Source organism: Varanus komodoensis, unplaced genomic scaffold (assembly GCF_004798865.1).
Source record: "Varanus komodoensis strain SLA01 unplaced genomic scaffold, ASM479886v1 scaffold19, whole genome shotgun sequence".
In the NCBI taxonomy this organism is placed as follows: domain Eukaryota; kingdom Metazoa; phylum Chordata; class Lepidosauria; order Squamata; family Varanidae; genus Varanus; species Varanus komodoensis.
The window spans coordinates 6,959,148-6,973,242 of record NW_025335550.1 but is presented as its reverse complement, the minus strand read 5'-3'; the positions used below and the strand labels follow the sequence as shown (position 1 = coordinate 6,973,242).

The 14,095-nt window shown below is 46.0% G+C and overlaps 1 protein-coding gene across 2 annotated transcripts in view; it reads right to left on the bottom strand.

Annotated features, from left to right (window-relative positions):
* Nucleotides 1-152: 152 nt before the first annotated feature.
* The window catches only part of RBL2 (RB transcriptional corepressor like 2), a 21,951-nt gene continuing 8,008 nt past the window's right edge, over nt 153-14,095 (bottom strand). The window contains exons 9-22 of one of the 2 annotated variants that reach the window (XM_044427745.1): nt 13,072-13,238; nt 12,552-12,658; nt 12,050-12,153; nt 11,652-11,789; nt 11,386-11,550; nt 10,004-10,115; nt 8,148-8,423; nt 7,423-7,685; nt 6,334-6,510; nt 6,153-6,224; nt 4,764-4,866; nt 4,024-4,235; nt 3,408-3,572; nt 153-1,949 (exon numbers count right to left, since the gene is read on the bottom strand). In XM_044427745.1, the coding sequence (XP_044283680.1) occupies nt 1,779-1,949; nt 3,408-3,572; nt 4,024-4,235; nt 4,764-4,866; nt 6,153-6,224; nt 6,334-6,510; nt 7,423-7,685; nt 8,148-8,423; nt 10,004-10,115; nt 11,386-11,550; nt 11,652-11,789; nt 12,050-12,153; nt 12,552-12,658; nt 13,072-13,238 (2,232 nt within the window). In that variant the 3' untranslated portion in view covers nt 153-1,778. The remainder of the gene's footprint in view (nt 1,950-3,407; nt 3,573-4,023; nt 4,236-4,763; nt 4,867-6,152; nt 6,225-6,333; nt 6,511-7,422; nt 7,686-8,147; nt 8,424-10,003; nt 10,116-11,385; nt 11,551-11,651; nt 11,790-12,049; nt 12,154-12,551; nt 12,659-13,071; nt 13,239-14,095) is intronic. The other variant, XM_044427746.1, reaches the window with a different exon arrangement.

Sequence of the window (14,095 nt, the reverse complement as noted above, 5' to 3'; positions counted from 1 at the left end):
TTCTCTACTGTCCTTCTCTGTTACAAGCAGGTGTTATTGGGCAGGCTGATCAGTATTTGCTACCCAGAGTAAGTTTCCTCTTGGGTGGAACCCACTCCCATCTTACACAGCTTCCTTTCCTTTTAGAAAAGAAATGTGATTAGGAAATGATCTACAAAATCAAAATGCATGTTTATCATTTCTCAACAGTTCGTACATTATAGTTGTACACTACATCACCCAAGCAAGAAATCCATAGAAGGTGAACGTTGGAGAATTTGGAAAGTGGAATTAAAAACAACCCCCCACCGCCAAAAAACAACAAAACCCTTCTGCAAATCTAAAGGCTATAAAGGTTTAGATTCTTTTAGAAGCGTATAATTAAACAGCACCGGTTTGCTGTAAAAGCTGCACACGCAGCATCTGTAACGAATAGGGCTCATTTCAACATCTGCAGTACTCAAAAAACAATCTACAGTTCTTAAAACTGGCCACTAAAGTGCCTGCCGTGTACATTTCATTGCTTTTTTTCCTTTTCCCTTGCTTGCTATTTCCAATAAAAGCGAGATAATGTCAACGGTAGCTATTATGCTTTAGTCAAGCTGTGTGGGTTCAGCCATGGACACATCACCCAGAGAGTTTCTTTCTGAAAGCACTAGTTTGCGAAACAGTCTCTCTGGTCTAGGTTAAGCACTGCAATACATCAACGGCCTCCAACCTTGTCCAATAATGCGTGGCCTACTGCGATTTTTCTCTGCGGAGGACCGCTGCAGACAAACCACCAGGTGAAAATACAACAGCTTGCGAACAAGGAAGACACACCCTACAAGCTAATGTCTACCTGCTGAATACCACCACCCCTGTGCACTTCCAAAATAAATACAAATTCAAGCAATTTAATACATCTTATGGTTTGGCTGTTTAAAATATATTTTTTTAAAAGTGCCATTGCAAAGTCGCCAAACTCTCTATAATCTGCATTTCAAAACAATGCTTTAGAGCTGTTGAAGTGCTACCCTCTGGATAGAGTTCACTTAAAACATTTCACAGCTAAAAACAACTGAAAATGTTGTATACACATTAAGTGTCCCTACACTGCTCTCTTGAAAGGCTCAGAAAAGAAAAATTGGGCAAGTGGACTTAATTTTTCTTGAAAATTCTTTAAAATACTGTCTATCTCCTATTTATAATATTGTTATTACGTTGTGCTGCACACTTTAGCATTCCCACGTGAAAATGGGTACGACTTCTCTTCCTTGGAGCAGATGGCCAAGAGCATACCGTCAATTCCATCATTGTTGTCTGACTTGTATCTTCAATGCTGCGAATTCCGAGCATTATTACACTGATAGTTTACCAAATCGCATAAAAAAGTCTCTGAATTAATGCAAAGATCGTAATCGCCAGTTCCTGGGCTGAGGATTTATCAATTGTTTTTGCCAAATAAGTTAAAATGCAGACGGAGAACTGCCGCTGCCGACGCACCCTTGAGATAACCTTGGGAAGAGTTCGTGTAGCATCTTCCGCGCCAACATCAGGATGAAGTGGGGAATGGGCTCCGCTTCCTCCATTATGGCACTGCACTCCTCTGTTCAAAGGCTGCGTCGAGCCGTTTTGAGAGCTGCGATTCATCGTGCCAGAAGCACTGCCTTCCCAGAAAGGGCTCAGAAATCCTTCATTTTTCCATGGAAAATGCTTCAAAAGGCCTGGCGGCCGAAGGATCTGTAGCTGCTGCCAAATTCCAGCGGGCAAAGCACCAAAGAACGCCCTCCCCAGCCCACGTTTGCGTCTGTTTGAGGTCAGTGGGAGCCTCTGTCATTGGCCACATCTTGTAACCTCCTTAGGAGGGCCGTGTGGTTCTCTGGGCACATGCGCTTAGCTGGCGATTCAGCCCCCTCCTCCAGGACAATGCCCCTCTTCTTTGTCGATGGCTCCCCGGTTCGTATCATACTGTTGATCTCTTGAAGCCTCTGAAACATACCGTGAACAAGGAAAACGGAGTAGTGCAGGGTAGTGCTCATCCAAGCCAAGCACCCTTTTCTCCCCCAAGAAACTGGCCCGAACTGCTTCGAAAGCTTACACAGCACAGTTGTCCCAGACATGCGTTAGGCATGTCGTGAGCGGAGCTGGGGGTCAGACTAGATGGCCCAGGAGACCCCTTCTGACTCCCTCTGTTTCTGTCTTGGCATATATCCTAATCCTGTTCTAGCACCATGGCCTGACAGATGTAGCAATTCTAAGGGGAACTAATTTCAAAGTGGTTACGGGAAGTCTGGCAGTCATTAAAATTATATGTATTTTAAATGAGCACAAGGCTAAATTTAACCCTCTTCTAGCACCAACAGAACCATTCTGTTTGTTATTAAAAAAATCTTTTTAAAAGGTGGGGCTGCAGCAAGCGCCAGCACAGTCCCCACCCAGGCTGTGTCCCAGCCACCCTTGCTGCAGAGGCCATCAGGTCTGTCCGCCGAGCCACCTGAAGCAGAAACCATACTGGCCAACCTGCACCAGCATTCGGCACTGTCCTGATTTTTGCTCCATGATTTAGACATGGGAAGGCTTCAGTGGCTGGCTTTGTCTGCTGGCAGGATCAACTGATTCATCAATGCTCACGCATGCATGCAACAGCTGAAGCCCTCCAGGCAGCTCTCAACAATTGCTTCCATTGGGAGAGAAATTCGGCTTATATGGACACAGTTTGGGAGGATTCTGTTTTGAAATCAAGTCCACTTTACAGAGGGGCTTGGTTGTAAGCCCACACTTTCCTCTGGGAAGGGAAGACATTCCAAAATAACTTGGTTCTATGATTATGGGGCAGTGCCATTTGATTGTCTTGTTCCTCAGTCTGTCTAGAACTGCAACCTGAGAAGAAAGGTCAAAAGAAGTCTCCTGCAGTCTGTAAGGGACACGATCAAAGACCTAACTTTGATTAGACCCAGCAAGGAATGACAACTAAGTGGATTTCTCATAAAAGCATCTAACCTTTTGAATATGTAGAGGGCTAAGCCTGGAAGCAGCAAAATGACCAGTAACTTCAGTGTGCTTTGCTAAACAGAACATGTATTTCCATGATCACAGATCCCAAACAAAAAGTGGACTGCATTTCAACTCTTTCCAACTTTCTGTCCCTAATTTCAGCTGTAGACGTTTCTAGTTGCCAAAGTTCTGACATTAAGCCCCGACTGTATCTTACTGGGGTACAAAGCAAGTGCAAGCGATTAGCCCTGAGGGTTTCATGTGGAACTCATACAAAGGGAGGAACTGGCCAGCAGCCTCAAGGCAAGCATGTTTACCAAAGAAAAGAAGAGAGGAGAGGAGAGGGAAAGAGAGAAAAAGAAAGAGAGAAAGAAAAGGAAGTTTTACCAACATTAACTTTCCCATCCTGGATGGCAAAGGGGAGGAGCAAGTGATCAGACGTCAGCTCTTACCTTTGATGGGCTGCTACTGAAGTAGTAGAATATTTTCTCACGTGGAGAAAGTGTGGACTCGTTCTTGTGCGGGGAGATGTAAACGGAGTGGTTCTGAGACAGCTGTATTCTGCGTGGAGAGCCACTTCTTACGAAAGGATATGGAGACAGGGGAGGGGCTTCAGCCTAGCAACAAAAAGGCAACCACATTAACCTGCGTTTGCCAGTGAAGCAGAGAAACTAGAGTGCCACTCATTTCTACTGTGGGAATGCAAGCGGATCCGTGGTTTAGTAATTTGCACCAATTCAGCTGAGAATCTTACTATTTGGGGGGCTATGGTGTACACCAGCTCTATCTTTGCTATCCTTCTACTATTAAGAAAAGAGCTTTCCATTAAGCGAAGATCAAGTATCTCATGTTGGATCCAAGCTTGCTGTTTCACCTGGAAAATTGGAGTTCCCCACTCTTCCCTGCACTCACCAGATGGCCCAAATCTACTCTGAAGGATCCACCAGTGCAAACAGTGGCAAATGTACTATTTTTAAAGCAACAGCCAAGGACATCGAAGTAGACAGACACAAATGCTTTATGACATGATGCAGGAAGGCAATGGCAGCTTAAAGAAAGGGGACTTCCACTTACTCCATTGGTTGAGGAGTATTTCAGGGCAAAGTCTTTAATTCGGTCCGTGTAGACGTTGTTATAAAACTGAATCAGGTCCCCGCGCTCCTCTTCCTCAATATCACTGTTGGCTCCGGCCAGGCGTGTCGGAGTAGGCGGGGCGCTACTGGGCTGCGGAACTGGCAGGGTGCTGCTAGATCTCATGACTGGACTGGAATCCCTGCTTGCTATCAAGACAAAATTCAAGGTTTCCATAAGGCTTGCTGGCTAACAGTCCCTAAAACCCTGCTGAGCAAATACATCACAACTTCCTTTATTCAACATTTTTCTCTGCCCCGGATGATCTCCAAATATAGCCACTGGGACTAGTAATCCTTGAGCGTCCGTCACAAGTCCTTTCATTCAGGTTGGTGGCTGTGCAGCAGTGAATTCCACAGTCTAACTATGCGGTGAGAAGTGACTTCCCTTGATCTGTCCTGGATGACGCTTTGACACCACTCAGTGCAACTGGATTATTCCAACTCAAAGTGCTCTTCAGAATTACCGGGTCCGCTTTTTCTGCACCAGGCAGCAAGTTATACCCTCAGTCTTGCCTGGTTCTATACCCTTTTCAGCTCTACAATTTCATTTTTGAGGTCTGTCTGATGGAGTATTTGCACCACAGACGTATTTTACAGCATTATGATACTGGCTACTTGTATTTCCGTTTCACCTTTTCCGTCAATTTTTCAAAGAATAGAGTTGAAAGCACTTACTTCTATCCCTGTTTCTGTCAGTTGGGGAATTCCGCTGCTGGTTGCTGTTGCCACTGCCGGAGTGTCTTCGGCGTCTGCCTTTAATCAAGACACTTCGATACACCTTCAAAAGGCCCAAGTTGTGTTAGATTGTAGAAGGCTGCTCTCTCATGTCAGACAGTAAAATATCACTCTTGATTACTTTTATACAAAGCTCCACACATGCCCTGCCACACGGAATTCCTGCAAGCACAAGCTGCACCATTCAGCCTAGTGGAAGTACTCAATCGGCTTCTTCTGTTTAAACAAACTGGGCATTGCAAATGGCCTGTGCGCCTTTTCTGCATGTTTTGCATACAGTGATCAACATTCTGGGGGAAAAATGAGATGAAAAGTTTTCCAATTTCAGGGTGGATGCCTGGCTTCAATTGGGTGAAAAAAAAAAACAAAAAACTAAAGAAATGTGCTGTTAATTTAAAATACATTATAAATATCTTTTTCCCCAGTAACTAAAATGTGAACTAAAATAATCCAACAGAAATAGTGATACAAAGAGTATCACCATAAAGCATCCAATTAGGAAAAAATTCAGAGCAGCACACCCAGGTTCACAACTGGTCCACCTCTGCAATCAACACACAGGAAAAGCAGGAGCCCCATGCTAGGAAAATGTTGCCTTAGGCTGGCTACCTTCTGGTCCTGCTCCAGTTTCACCCCTAGCCAGATGTAAGACAGATCAGGTGAGGTCCAAGTCAGAATACAGTTGTTAAAAAAGCCCCTGCAGAAATGAAGAAGGCAGATTCGCCCCTCCAGCCCAGGAGCTGCAGCACTGCTGAAAACTTCTCCACTGGATAGACCTGTTGCGTTTATTTTTATTTTTATTTAATTTAATTTAATTTAATTTATATATAAAATGTACTGCGATGTATATCCTGCCTTTTTCCTACAAAGGGCTCAAGGCAGCTTACATCTCCTCCTCCATCTTATCCCCACAACAACAACCCTGTGAGGGAGGCTGGGCTGAGAGTCTGAGACTGGCCCAAAGTCTCCCAGGTGGCTCCATGGCTGAGCGGGGACTCGAACCCAGATCGTCTGAGTCCCAGCCCCACGCTCTTAACCACTATGCCACACTGGCTCTAACTAACTAACCAACCAACCAACATGGGTCCATGTGAGTTAAAAGTAAGAGGTGATGCCCAAGGGACAAAGGCTCTGGAACTGAATTCCATGTAAAAAGGAAGGGAGCACTGGTGGAAGGCAGGGAAGATGGAGGTCTGGTGCCAGAAAGAAGTCAACCAAATTTGAAGTGCTTTGAGAAGGGGATCCAAGAAGGCCCACCCATTCCTGGATGCCTTTTTGCACCAACTGAGGACGTGTCTCAAATGGTATGTGCAAGCAAAATGTGCTTACGTGGCTCTTAGCTTGTGGCTGGGTCCGGTAGCAGCGCATGATATTCTGAAATGAGGTGTCTTCTTCCGTAACCTAGAATACAAAAGGAGAACTCATCTGGGCTTACCCATCACTCGTTCCCTGACATCTCCTGAATGCTGAGGGCTTCAGCCCAACCTCATTCCTCTTGGGGGGACATTACCTTCGATATTACGTAAATGGCGCACATCAAGAGCTGGTCTAAATGCCGGCCCATCATCAGCTCAGAACACTGCGCCAGCGAGAACTCAAAGCACGTCCAGATTTTCTTCCTCAGCTCAGCTGGAATATCCAGTTTGAGACAGAGATCCCGCAGGCGGACGCTGGCCAAGTGGAACACCTGTGGGGGATACGGACCGTAAGAACTAGGAAAAGACTGGGGGGCTTCCTGCCAATTCTGCTTTTCATATCAAAGATCGGAATTCCCACATTGTAGAACTCCTCTTGCTTGGGTTACAAACCTGATGTCTGACTTTGCGCAGCTGACAAAATTCTGCTTTGACGCCTGAAGGAATTTGCATGGAAACGTCCCTTCCTTTTCACTTGCCCCAAGCTTAAGCCATCCAACCATAGAGCAACTATTATCAAATAACTATTGCTTTACAGCCCCCACACTGCAAAAATTAAATGATTGTGTTGCAATTGCGAAAACTCAACAATCCATTACTTCTCAATAATCCTGCTGGTCAGACTTCTCTGGTGCTGAAAGAGTATGAGAGGAAGCAATGCAGAAGCATTATGGAAAGCAAAGCGAGCAAAAGCGAATGGGGTGGGGGAAGTGAAGTCCCTGGTGGAAACTTCTAAGTGGTGGCGGAAAAGCACTTGGTAAACATGTGAATCGGTACTTCCTTCCTTCTGAACTGGTGAGAAGGTTGGCTGGAGATCACACAAAGGCCAATTTGCATCCCTACATATCTGAACAGATTTGACCAATCCGGAGCTCTCCAGATGTTCCAGACTACAATCCCCATCACCCAGCCAGGATGGCCACTGGCCTACTAGCAGTGGGAGCTGCAGTCCAACCGAGCTGGAGGGCTGCCCTTGGTGATCTAGGCATTCAAGCGGAAGCAGACGCACCCCTTCCTCTCCTGTTACGGTTCACAGCATTGCCATCAGATCAGGCAGAGCGATATGGTTTCTCCGCTCTGGACGAATGCGGGGCTCTCAGAATGATTCCCTCTCTGACCAGGTTATTCCCCCAAGACTGAATGACTCTTTGTGGGTCCAGCCACACCCACCACCCTGGATGTACCTTTCTGAAGAAGAGCGCGAGTGAGCCAGCCCTCCGGGGCCTGCCGCCCCCCACGGGCTGCCTTTGCTGTTCTCCGGGAAGGGCGATCTGTTGGAACTGGCCTTGCAACTGAAGCGCTGTGCCGGCCACCTGCGGGGAACTCAGTGCCCCAGCAAGGGACTGCGCGCTGAGCGGCTGGATGGAGGTGGAGAGCGGCTGTGCCTGCCCGCTTACGTTGACCTGGACTGGAATGAACGTTATTCCACCATTTTCATTTGCAATGCCTGGACAAGTGAGAGGAAAGGAGTAGTGTTGAAAATGGGCAGTTAAGAGTGAGGGACCCCGAAATATGAATGAAAGATGACTATTAAGCCCAGCAGACAGCAACAAAGCCCATGGCAACCCGTATTTCAGCAGGTGGTCCTTCCAAGCAAGGATGCCTTGGTTAAAATCTGGAAGGACCTCCAGTCCTACGTGGCCCTTTATAAACAGACATTATAGATCCAGTGGGCTATGGATAGTTCTTCAGAGAGGACAAGAACATGCATCAAAGCTCTGCCTATTTTTTGAATGAACCTTTGCTGCAGCTGGGCCATGGGCTTCTCTCGAAGCTTGTCCTGTTCCACCACATGCTTTCACTTTGCCATTCTCCTTTTGGCCCTCACCCCATTAGCTGAGAGCTGCCATAAATGGGTACGTTGCAACCCTTATGAAGACCATTCACTCATCATCTAATCCCCACCTACCTTGTACGGGGATGGTAACGGTCTGCCCATTATTGGCAGTTACAGTAGCAGTTGCTACAGTAACTAAGGTCTGCCCAGGTACGGGAGTGACAGGTATGGTTTCCGGGGAGACATTCTGTACAGGCATTGGGCTGATCACAGGCTGCTGGGAGACCCTGACAGGCGTCCGGGTGGCTTCAGTGGGCGTGTCATTGTCAACAAACAACCTTCTCCTAGTCGGGTTGCTTGTTGGAGAGCTGTATCTCTCGTAAAGTGTGGCTGGAGAGGATGGAAGTCCTGCAGGTATTGTGGAAAAAGAAGAGGAAAAAAGGGTGCTGAGGATTACAGGGAACCCTGCAATGGCTTCTCGTTCAAAGGTTAATCCCACTCAGAGACCAAGCGAAGGGCTGCCAGACTGTGTCACCTGGCCACTTTGACAGAACACAGTGACCTTGTCTGATAAGGTATGTCAGCAAGGAAAACATGAATCAAGGAAGAAGAAGTGGCTACAGCCACTGGGACTGTTCGGATTAGAAAAAGGGCAAGTAAGGGGAGACATGGTGGAGGTGTTTAAAATTATGCACGGAGAATAAAAATATTTTCTGCCTCTCCGGTAACACTTAAAATTCAGGGTCATTCCACGAGGCTGATGTGGGGAAGGTTTAGGGCAGACGAGAGAAAATATATTTTTTTACACCATGTATGAAGTTAGGGAATTCACTGCCATGGAAAGCAGTGATGGCCACCAGCCTGGAGGGCCTGCAAAAGGGACGGGACAGGTTCATGAAGCAGAGGCGATCTGTGGCGATCAGCACGTCTTGCAATGTGCTGCCCCCTCCACCAGAGGCGGCCTGCCTGCACACACCAGTTGCTGAAACCTCGCACCCCTCCTCCTGAGGGAGCCTGCAGGCAGCTGGTTTGCCAAAGCAGGCACGGGGTGCTGGGCCAGCTGGACCTTGGGTCCGATCCAGCAGGGCTTGTCTTGCATTCTTACGACTGACACTTGTGTGCCAAATCGCCACTGATGCGGCAACATGCTAAAACCCATCTGCGCCTTCTGTTCCTGCAGCCACGGCTTGCTGTGAGAGACTTGCTAAGCCTCACATCAATTGCTAATGTTCATTTTCAGTATATTTGGCTCCCTGGGATGAAAGTGCCCACCCCTGAAAGCCTCTGTTTAAAATGAAATCAGTATCTTGGCATAAAAATAGAAGAGATTAATAGCAAGTGCCCACAATCCCCAAATTATACGTGTTTCATGGCGTTTTACAAGTTGCAGGATCTCCTGGGAATCTGGAGATAAGGAGAAAAGGAGTTCTACAGGGGTTCCGTCGCCCTGACCAAATGACCCATCCTGGCTTCACGCAGTAGCGTGTGTGAGTGAACACTGGATGCTTGGGGGGGGGGGGCAGGGTAGCTCCCCGGTTGCCCAATTCCCTGGGGGTAGTAGGACGTCCCTGGTTTGTTAGGAATAGCCATGGAAGGGGACTCTTGGAGGCACGTATGGCTGCTTGGTTCAGCTCACAGACTGGCAATCTGAGCTCTGCACATACCCTGCTAGGGGATAGTTTGTGTCCTGATATTGGTACTTACTGGGAAGACAAAAGGAGCAAGGAAGGTCAAGGGCACGAGAAGAAAACTAAATGGGACAAAGAAAGATATTTTTTCCCAAAAGAGTTGCCTCTGTCAAATATTTCATTTTATTTATCAGAACCTACAAAGCATCTGAAGTTTTTAATACTCTCTGAAGGCCTGAGATTTAGAAAGATATGGGTATAATTGATTTTTTGCCCCCTGTGTTAGAATGCAATACTCAGAGCTGGTCAGTTCTGCTAGGATGACAACCCTTGGTCCCCCATCAATTTGCAAACCCTTACCCTTTCCCAGTGCTCCAGTTTCCGCACGAACCTCATTTAGTCTCCTTGGCGTTAAAGGGGAACCTGCCACGCTGTTCCCATTTGACCTTTCAAAATACTGAGGCGGCATTACCTAAAAACAGAGCAAGATTTATGCAGTTTTATTGCATGCAAAAACTAGTTATTTAGACACAGCCATCTATTATTACAAGGGAATGCTGGGAGCTCATATATGCCTTCCTTCGTACTGCCCGCTTGTGGATTTCGCTCATTTTCACCTGGTTCGTGGTCATGTCCAATCCACTAAGATTAACCCAAGCATGGTTTTAATCTGGCACTAATTATGGCTATATGCTAACCAGGCTTGCCTATCATTTGAACCCAGGTTTTGGGCAATTCTGGTTAACCCTAATCATACTAAGGCTGAACACATGTTATATTTACACAACAGGCTGTGAAAGAAAAGGCAAGTTCCAGCGTGTTAGGGAGAGGAGGGATCATACAACCCAACAGTACAGCATGGAGATCAGGAAACATATTGTTGAAACTAAGCCTTAGCAACAGTTCAATAATGACTTGGTGCCAGAAACTGAATTAATAATTCACTGAATGAACCCAATAAAATGCAATGCTGTTTCAGTATCACTCCATCAACCGGCTACGGGCAACTGATGACGATGCGTCCTTAATGAACAGGATCTCCAGGAAAGGGGCCCTTCCTCTCTTTAGCTAGTCTGCTCGCAAATACTCCCTCCTCAGTCCCTATGTTTGCTCATCTATGCTTCATCATACTCTTGCATTCTGCAGTACTTCCTTGACTTTGCCCAGTCTGACTGAAAGCAAAAGGGACCCATTTTGGACGAACAGCAGCCTAGGAGGCATAACAGCAGGCATGGGCAACCAATGCCTAGAAAAGGCCCTGCATTTTTCCAGGTTACGAAAACAGAAGGATAAATGGGGCTGCTGCCAGGTAAAAGATTTCCATTTAAGCTTAGCCAGTAAGAAGAAAGCATGCTGGCTGGAAAACTTAAACCTCAAACACCAAGCATCTGAAGGTGCCTCTGAAGTGGGGGTGGGGGGAGATGCGCCTGCCTCAGAAGAGGAAAGCAGGGGAAATAAGCATAAGCCACACTCAGCAAATAGGGATGGTTTGCACCTGGGGATTTAGTAGGGTCTGAACCCCCACAAAATTTGGAGGCACAAGAACAGCACAAACCTCAGCAGGCCGAACTTAGCCTGAGGGACATGGATACAGCAGCTGGATGAGAATTTCCTTCAGGATTCCTTTGGAAACATTCGACCCTTATTTGCCAAAAGATTCCCGTTAAAATGTCAAAGGAACTCATACAGAAGAAGTTGCTAAAGAGTAAAAAGGAAGAGAAAACCTAAACTTTGTATTTTACCTCCTCACACGTCGGAACTTTGTTGTCATTCTCTCTGATTTTGTCCCACAGTGGAGAATCTTCTTTCCATGCCAGGCTTTCCAGAATCTGCTCTTCAATGTGATTGAGATGCTTAACCACCTCTCTGCACAGGCCATCCTCTGCTCTAATCAGAATCTCTATCACCTGTAACGAATGTGACATGTTTGGATACTGAGCAAGAATGCTTTCAGCAACTGTCACACTCAGCAGTGATGGAAAGTTGCCAATTCATCAAAATCGCTTACCTTATAGAAGTGAAAGGCGGGAACATCAAATAGGTCAGTGATGAATGGGAAGCTGTCAACTGCCGTGTAAGAGTAAATGATTATCTCCAGGCAGCAGGCCAGGAGAGACCTGTGAAACACATCGTGCTCCAGGACTGCCTAAGACGGAAACACGTGCCAGTTCAGGAAAGCATCGGGTCCGTTCAATGTGAACATGTAAACAGAATGTATTTGTTATGCAGGAAACAGTAGTGGGTCTTGCTTGCAGGAGACAACAGAAATGTTGATCGTTTCAAAATACATATCCGTAACAGTACACTGAAAAAGTATTCCCCACCCCTCCCCTATTTTGCCCAATTAATTTTGAAGAATAAAAGAATTTGAGCATTTTGGCAAACCACTGTACTGAACTTGCTTACAGATAAATCAGCATCTCCAAGTCTTCTCTTTTCTTGCTCAATAACAGATTCCAAAACCTTATAGTAAAGGACTTCAGCAAGACGAAAGTGTTTTCCAGCAATATCTGCAATAATTATAGAACAAGAGAAACATCGGCTACCCATATTGATTAAAGAAAATTGAAGAGCTAGACGTCATTAGATTTAATCCACTGTTATTAAATAGTCACTGAGAAAAAAAAGACAAACCCCATGAAAGATACACCCTTTCATCTGTATTTAGAATATTTGGAGTCCAAACACCAATAATTAATTCTAAATGCTTAAAACTACCAATGGTACAAATGGGTGATTTTGCCCTGAACCACACTTGAGTATCTTCAGGGAAAATCATTCCATTCCTTCAGAACAAAGCTTAAGCCACAGGCAGTGTATTTCAAAACCTGTTGTACCTCACACAGGACTTACTGGGAACACCAAGGCATAATGGAAGCAGTTTTATACAGTTTTGGACATGGCTTACCCTTGACACTACCAGGTTCTCCATCAGACTGGGTCTTCTTACAATAAATTTCATACATTTCTTTCACTCTGCTGGCAATTGACACCGAAGGATCCCTGGAACATGACCTGATAAGGAACAAATGTCCAGAGTTGTGGGTTGTTTGTCCGGGGAGATATCGTTTCTTATATAAAAAGCAGCCTTTGGTTTGCAGAGTGGTAATACTACTTGTATCCAATCTTATTTCACAGAAACCTTACACAGAATTTACTGAGAATAGAGGGAAAGTTGCATGTTTGGCTTTGTAAGTTTATTTCCTATTGTTCCTTCTGCTCCCAAATAGATCGATTTGCTTTCATCTTATGGTACATGAAAAACAGCTATAATTGGGAACTACCATTTGATCCAAGGTGTTTGTTTATTCCAAAAGGGCAGCAAAGGTTTTCCCTCTCAGGAAGCTGCTACCTGCAATCTGAAAATGGTTTGTTCTAGAACCGACATGGTCTATTTGTTGAAGCTGCATGCAGGTGGTTTGACTGACCTGAGAATTTGCTCCAGATTTTCACTGGGCGCATTTTTCAGTCCTGTAAGCATTGTATGAAGCCGTGTCAAACTGTACGTGGCGATGGAAATGGGACTCGCGCAAGAGTCACTCTCCTTTATGTATTTTCGGCCAGTAAGAGGTGTAGAAATTCTGAAGGATTTTGCCTAATGAAAAACATGAGAACTGTTAATGTCTAAATTAGCTTGACTCTGGAGGACGAGTAGTCCTGCTACTCCAATGCACTGAAGACGCAACAATTTGGCTTCTTCTCGTGTCACTGAGGAATCATGGGAAGTCTGCGGGACAACAAGGCAGCCTCTCTTTGGAACAATGTTAGCCCCGTTTTGAGTGGTTAATGCTGATGGGTGCAGTAGTCAGAGTGCAGTTTCTCCAGCAAAGTCTAAGTAACCTGACGTGCTGCTGAGGTAACTACTATGCCACCAGGGGAGATGAGCATAAGAGCCGGAGATGAAATTCTGGCATCTTCTGAACAATGCGTGAATAGAGCTGCCAGAATAGTAACAGGGACCGGCAGGTATTTGCATAGAACACCGGTCCTCTGTCTCTTACACTGGCTACCAATTGAAGTCCGGACCCAATTTAAGGTGCTGGTGATGACCTATAAAGCCCTAAAGAACCTGGGTCCCTGAAGAAGGAGGGCCTCCTTCCCTATGTGTCCTCCCGCCCCTTGAGATTGGAGGCGGAGGCCCTTCTTCAGGAGCCCTCCTTGATGGAGATTAGGAGGGTGGCTACTTGGGGGAGGGCCTTCTCTGTGGTGGTGCCCCAACTGTGGAATGGGCTCCCCAGAAAGGTTTGCCTGGTGCTAACACTTCTTCCTTTTCAGCACCAGCAGAAAAACTTTTTATTCTCCCATTATTTTAATGTCTAATTGGCTTTAATGCATCTCATACTGCACGCTGTGCTATTTTAATTCCTATTTTACTTGTTGAGACACTACTATAGGGACGGTTTATAAAAGCTTGAGAGAGAGAGAGAGAGAGAGAGAGAGAGAGAGAGAGAG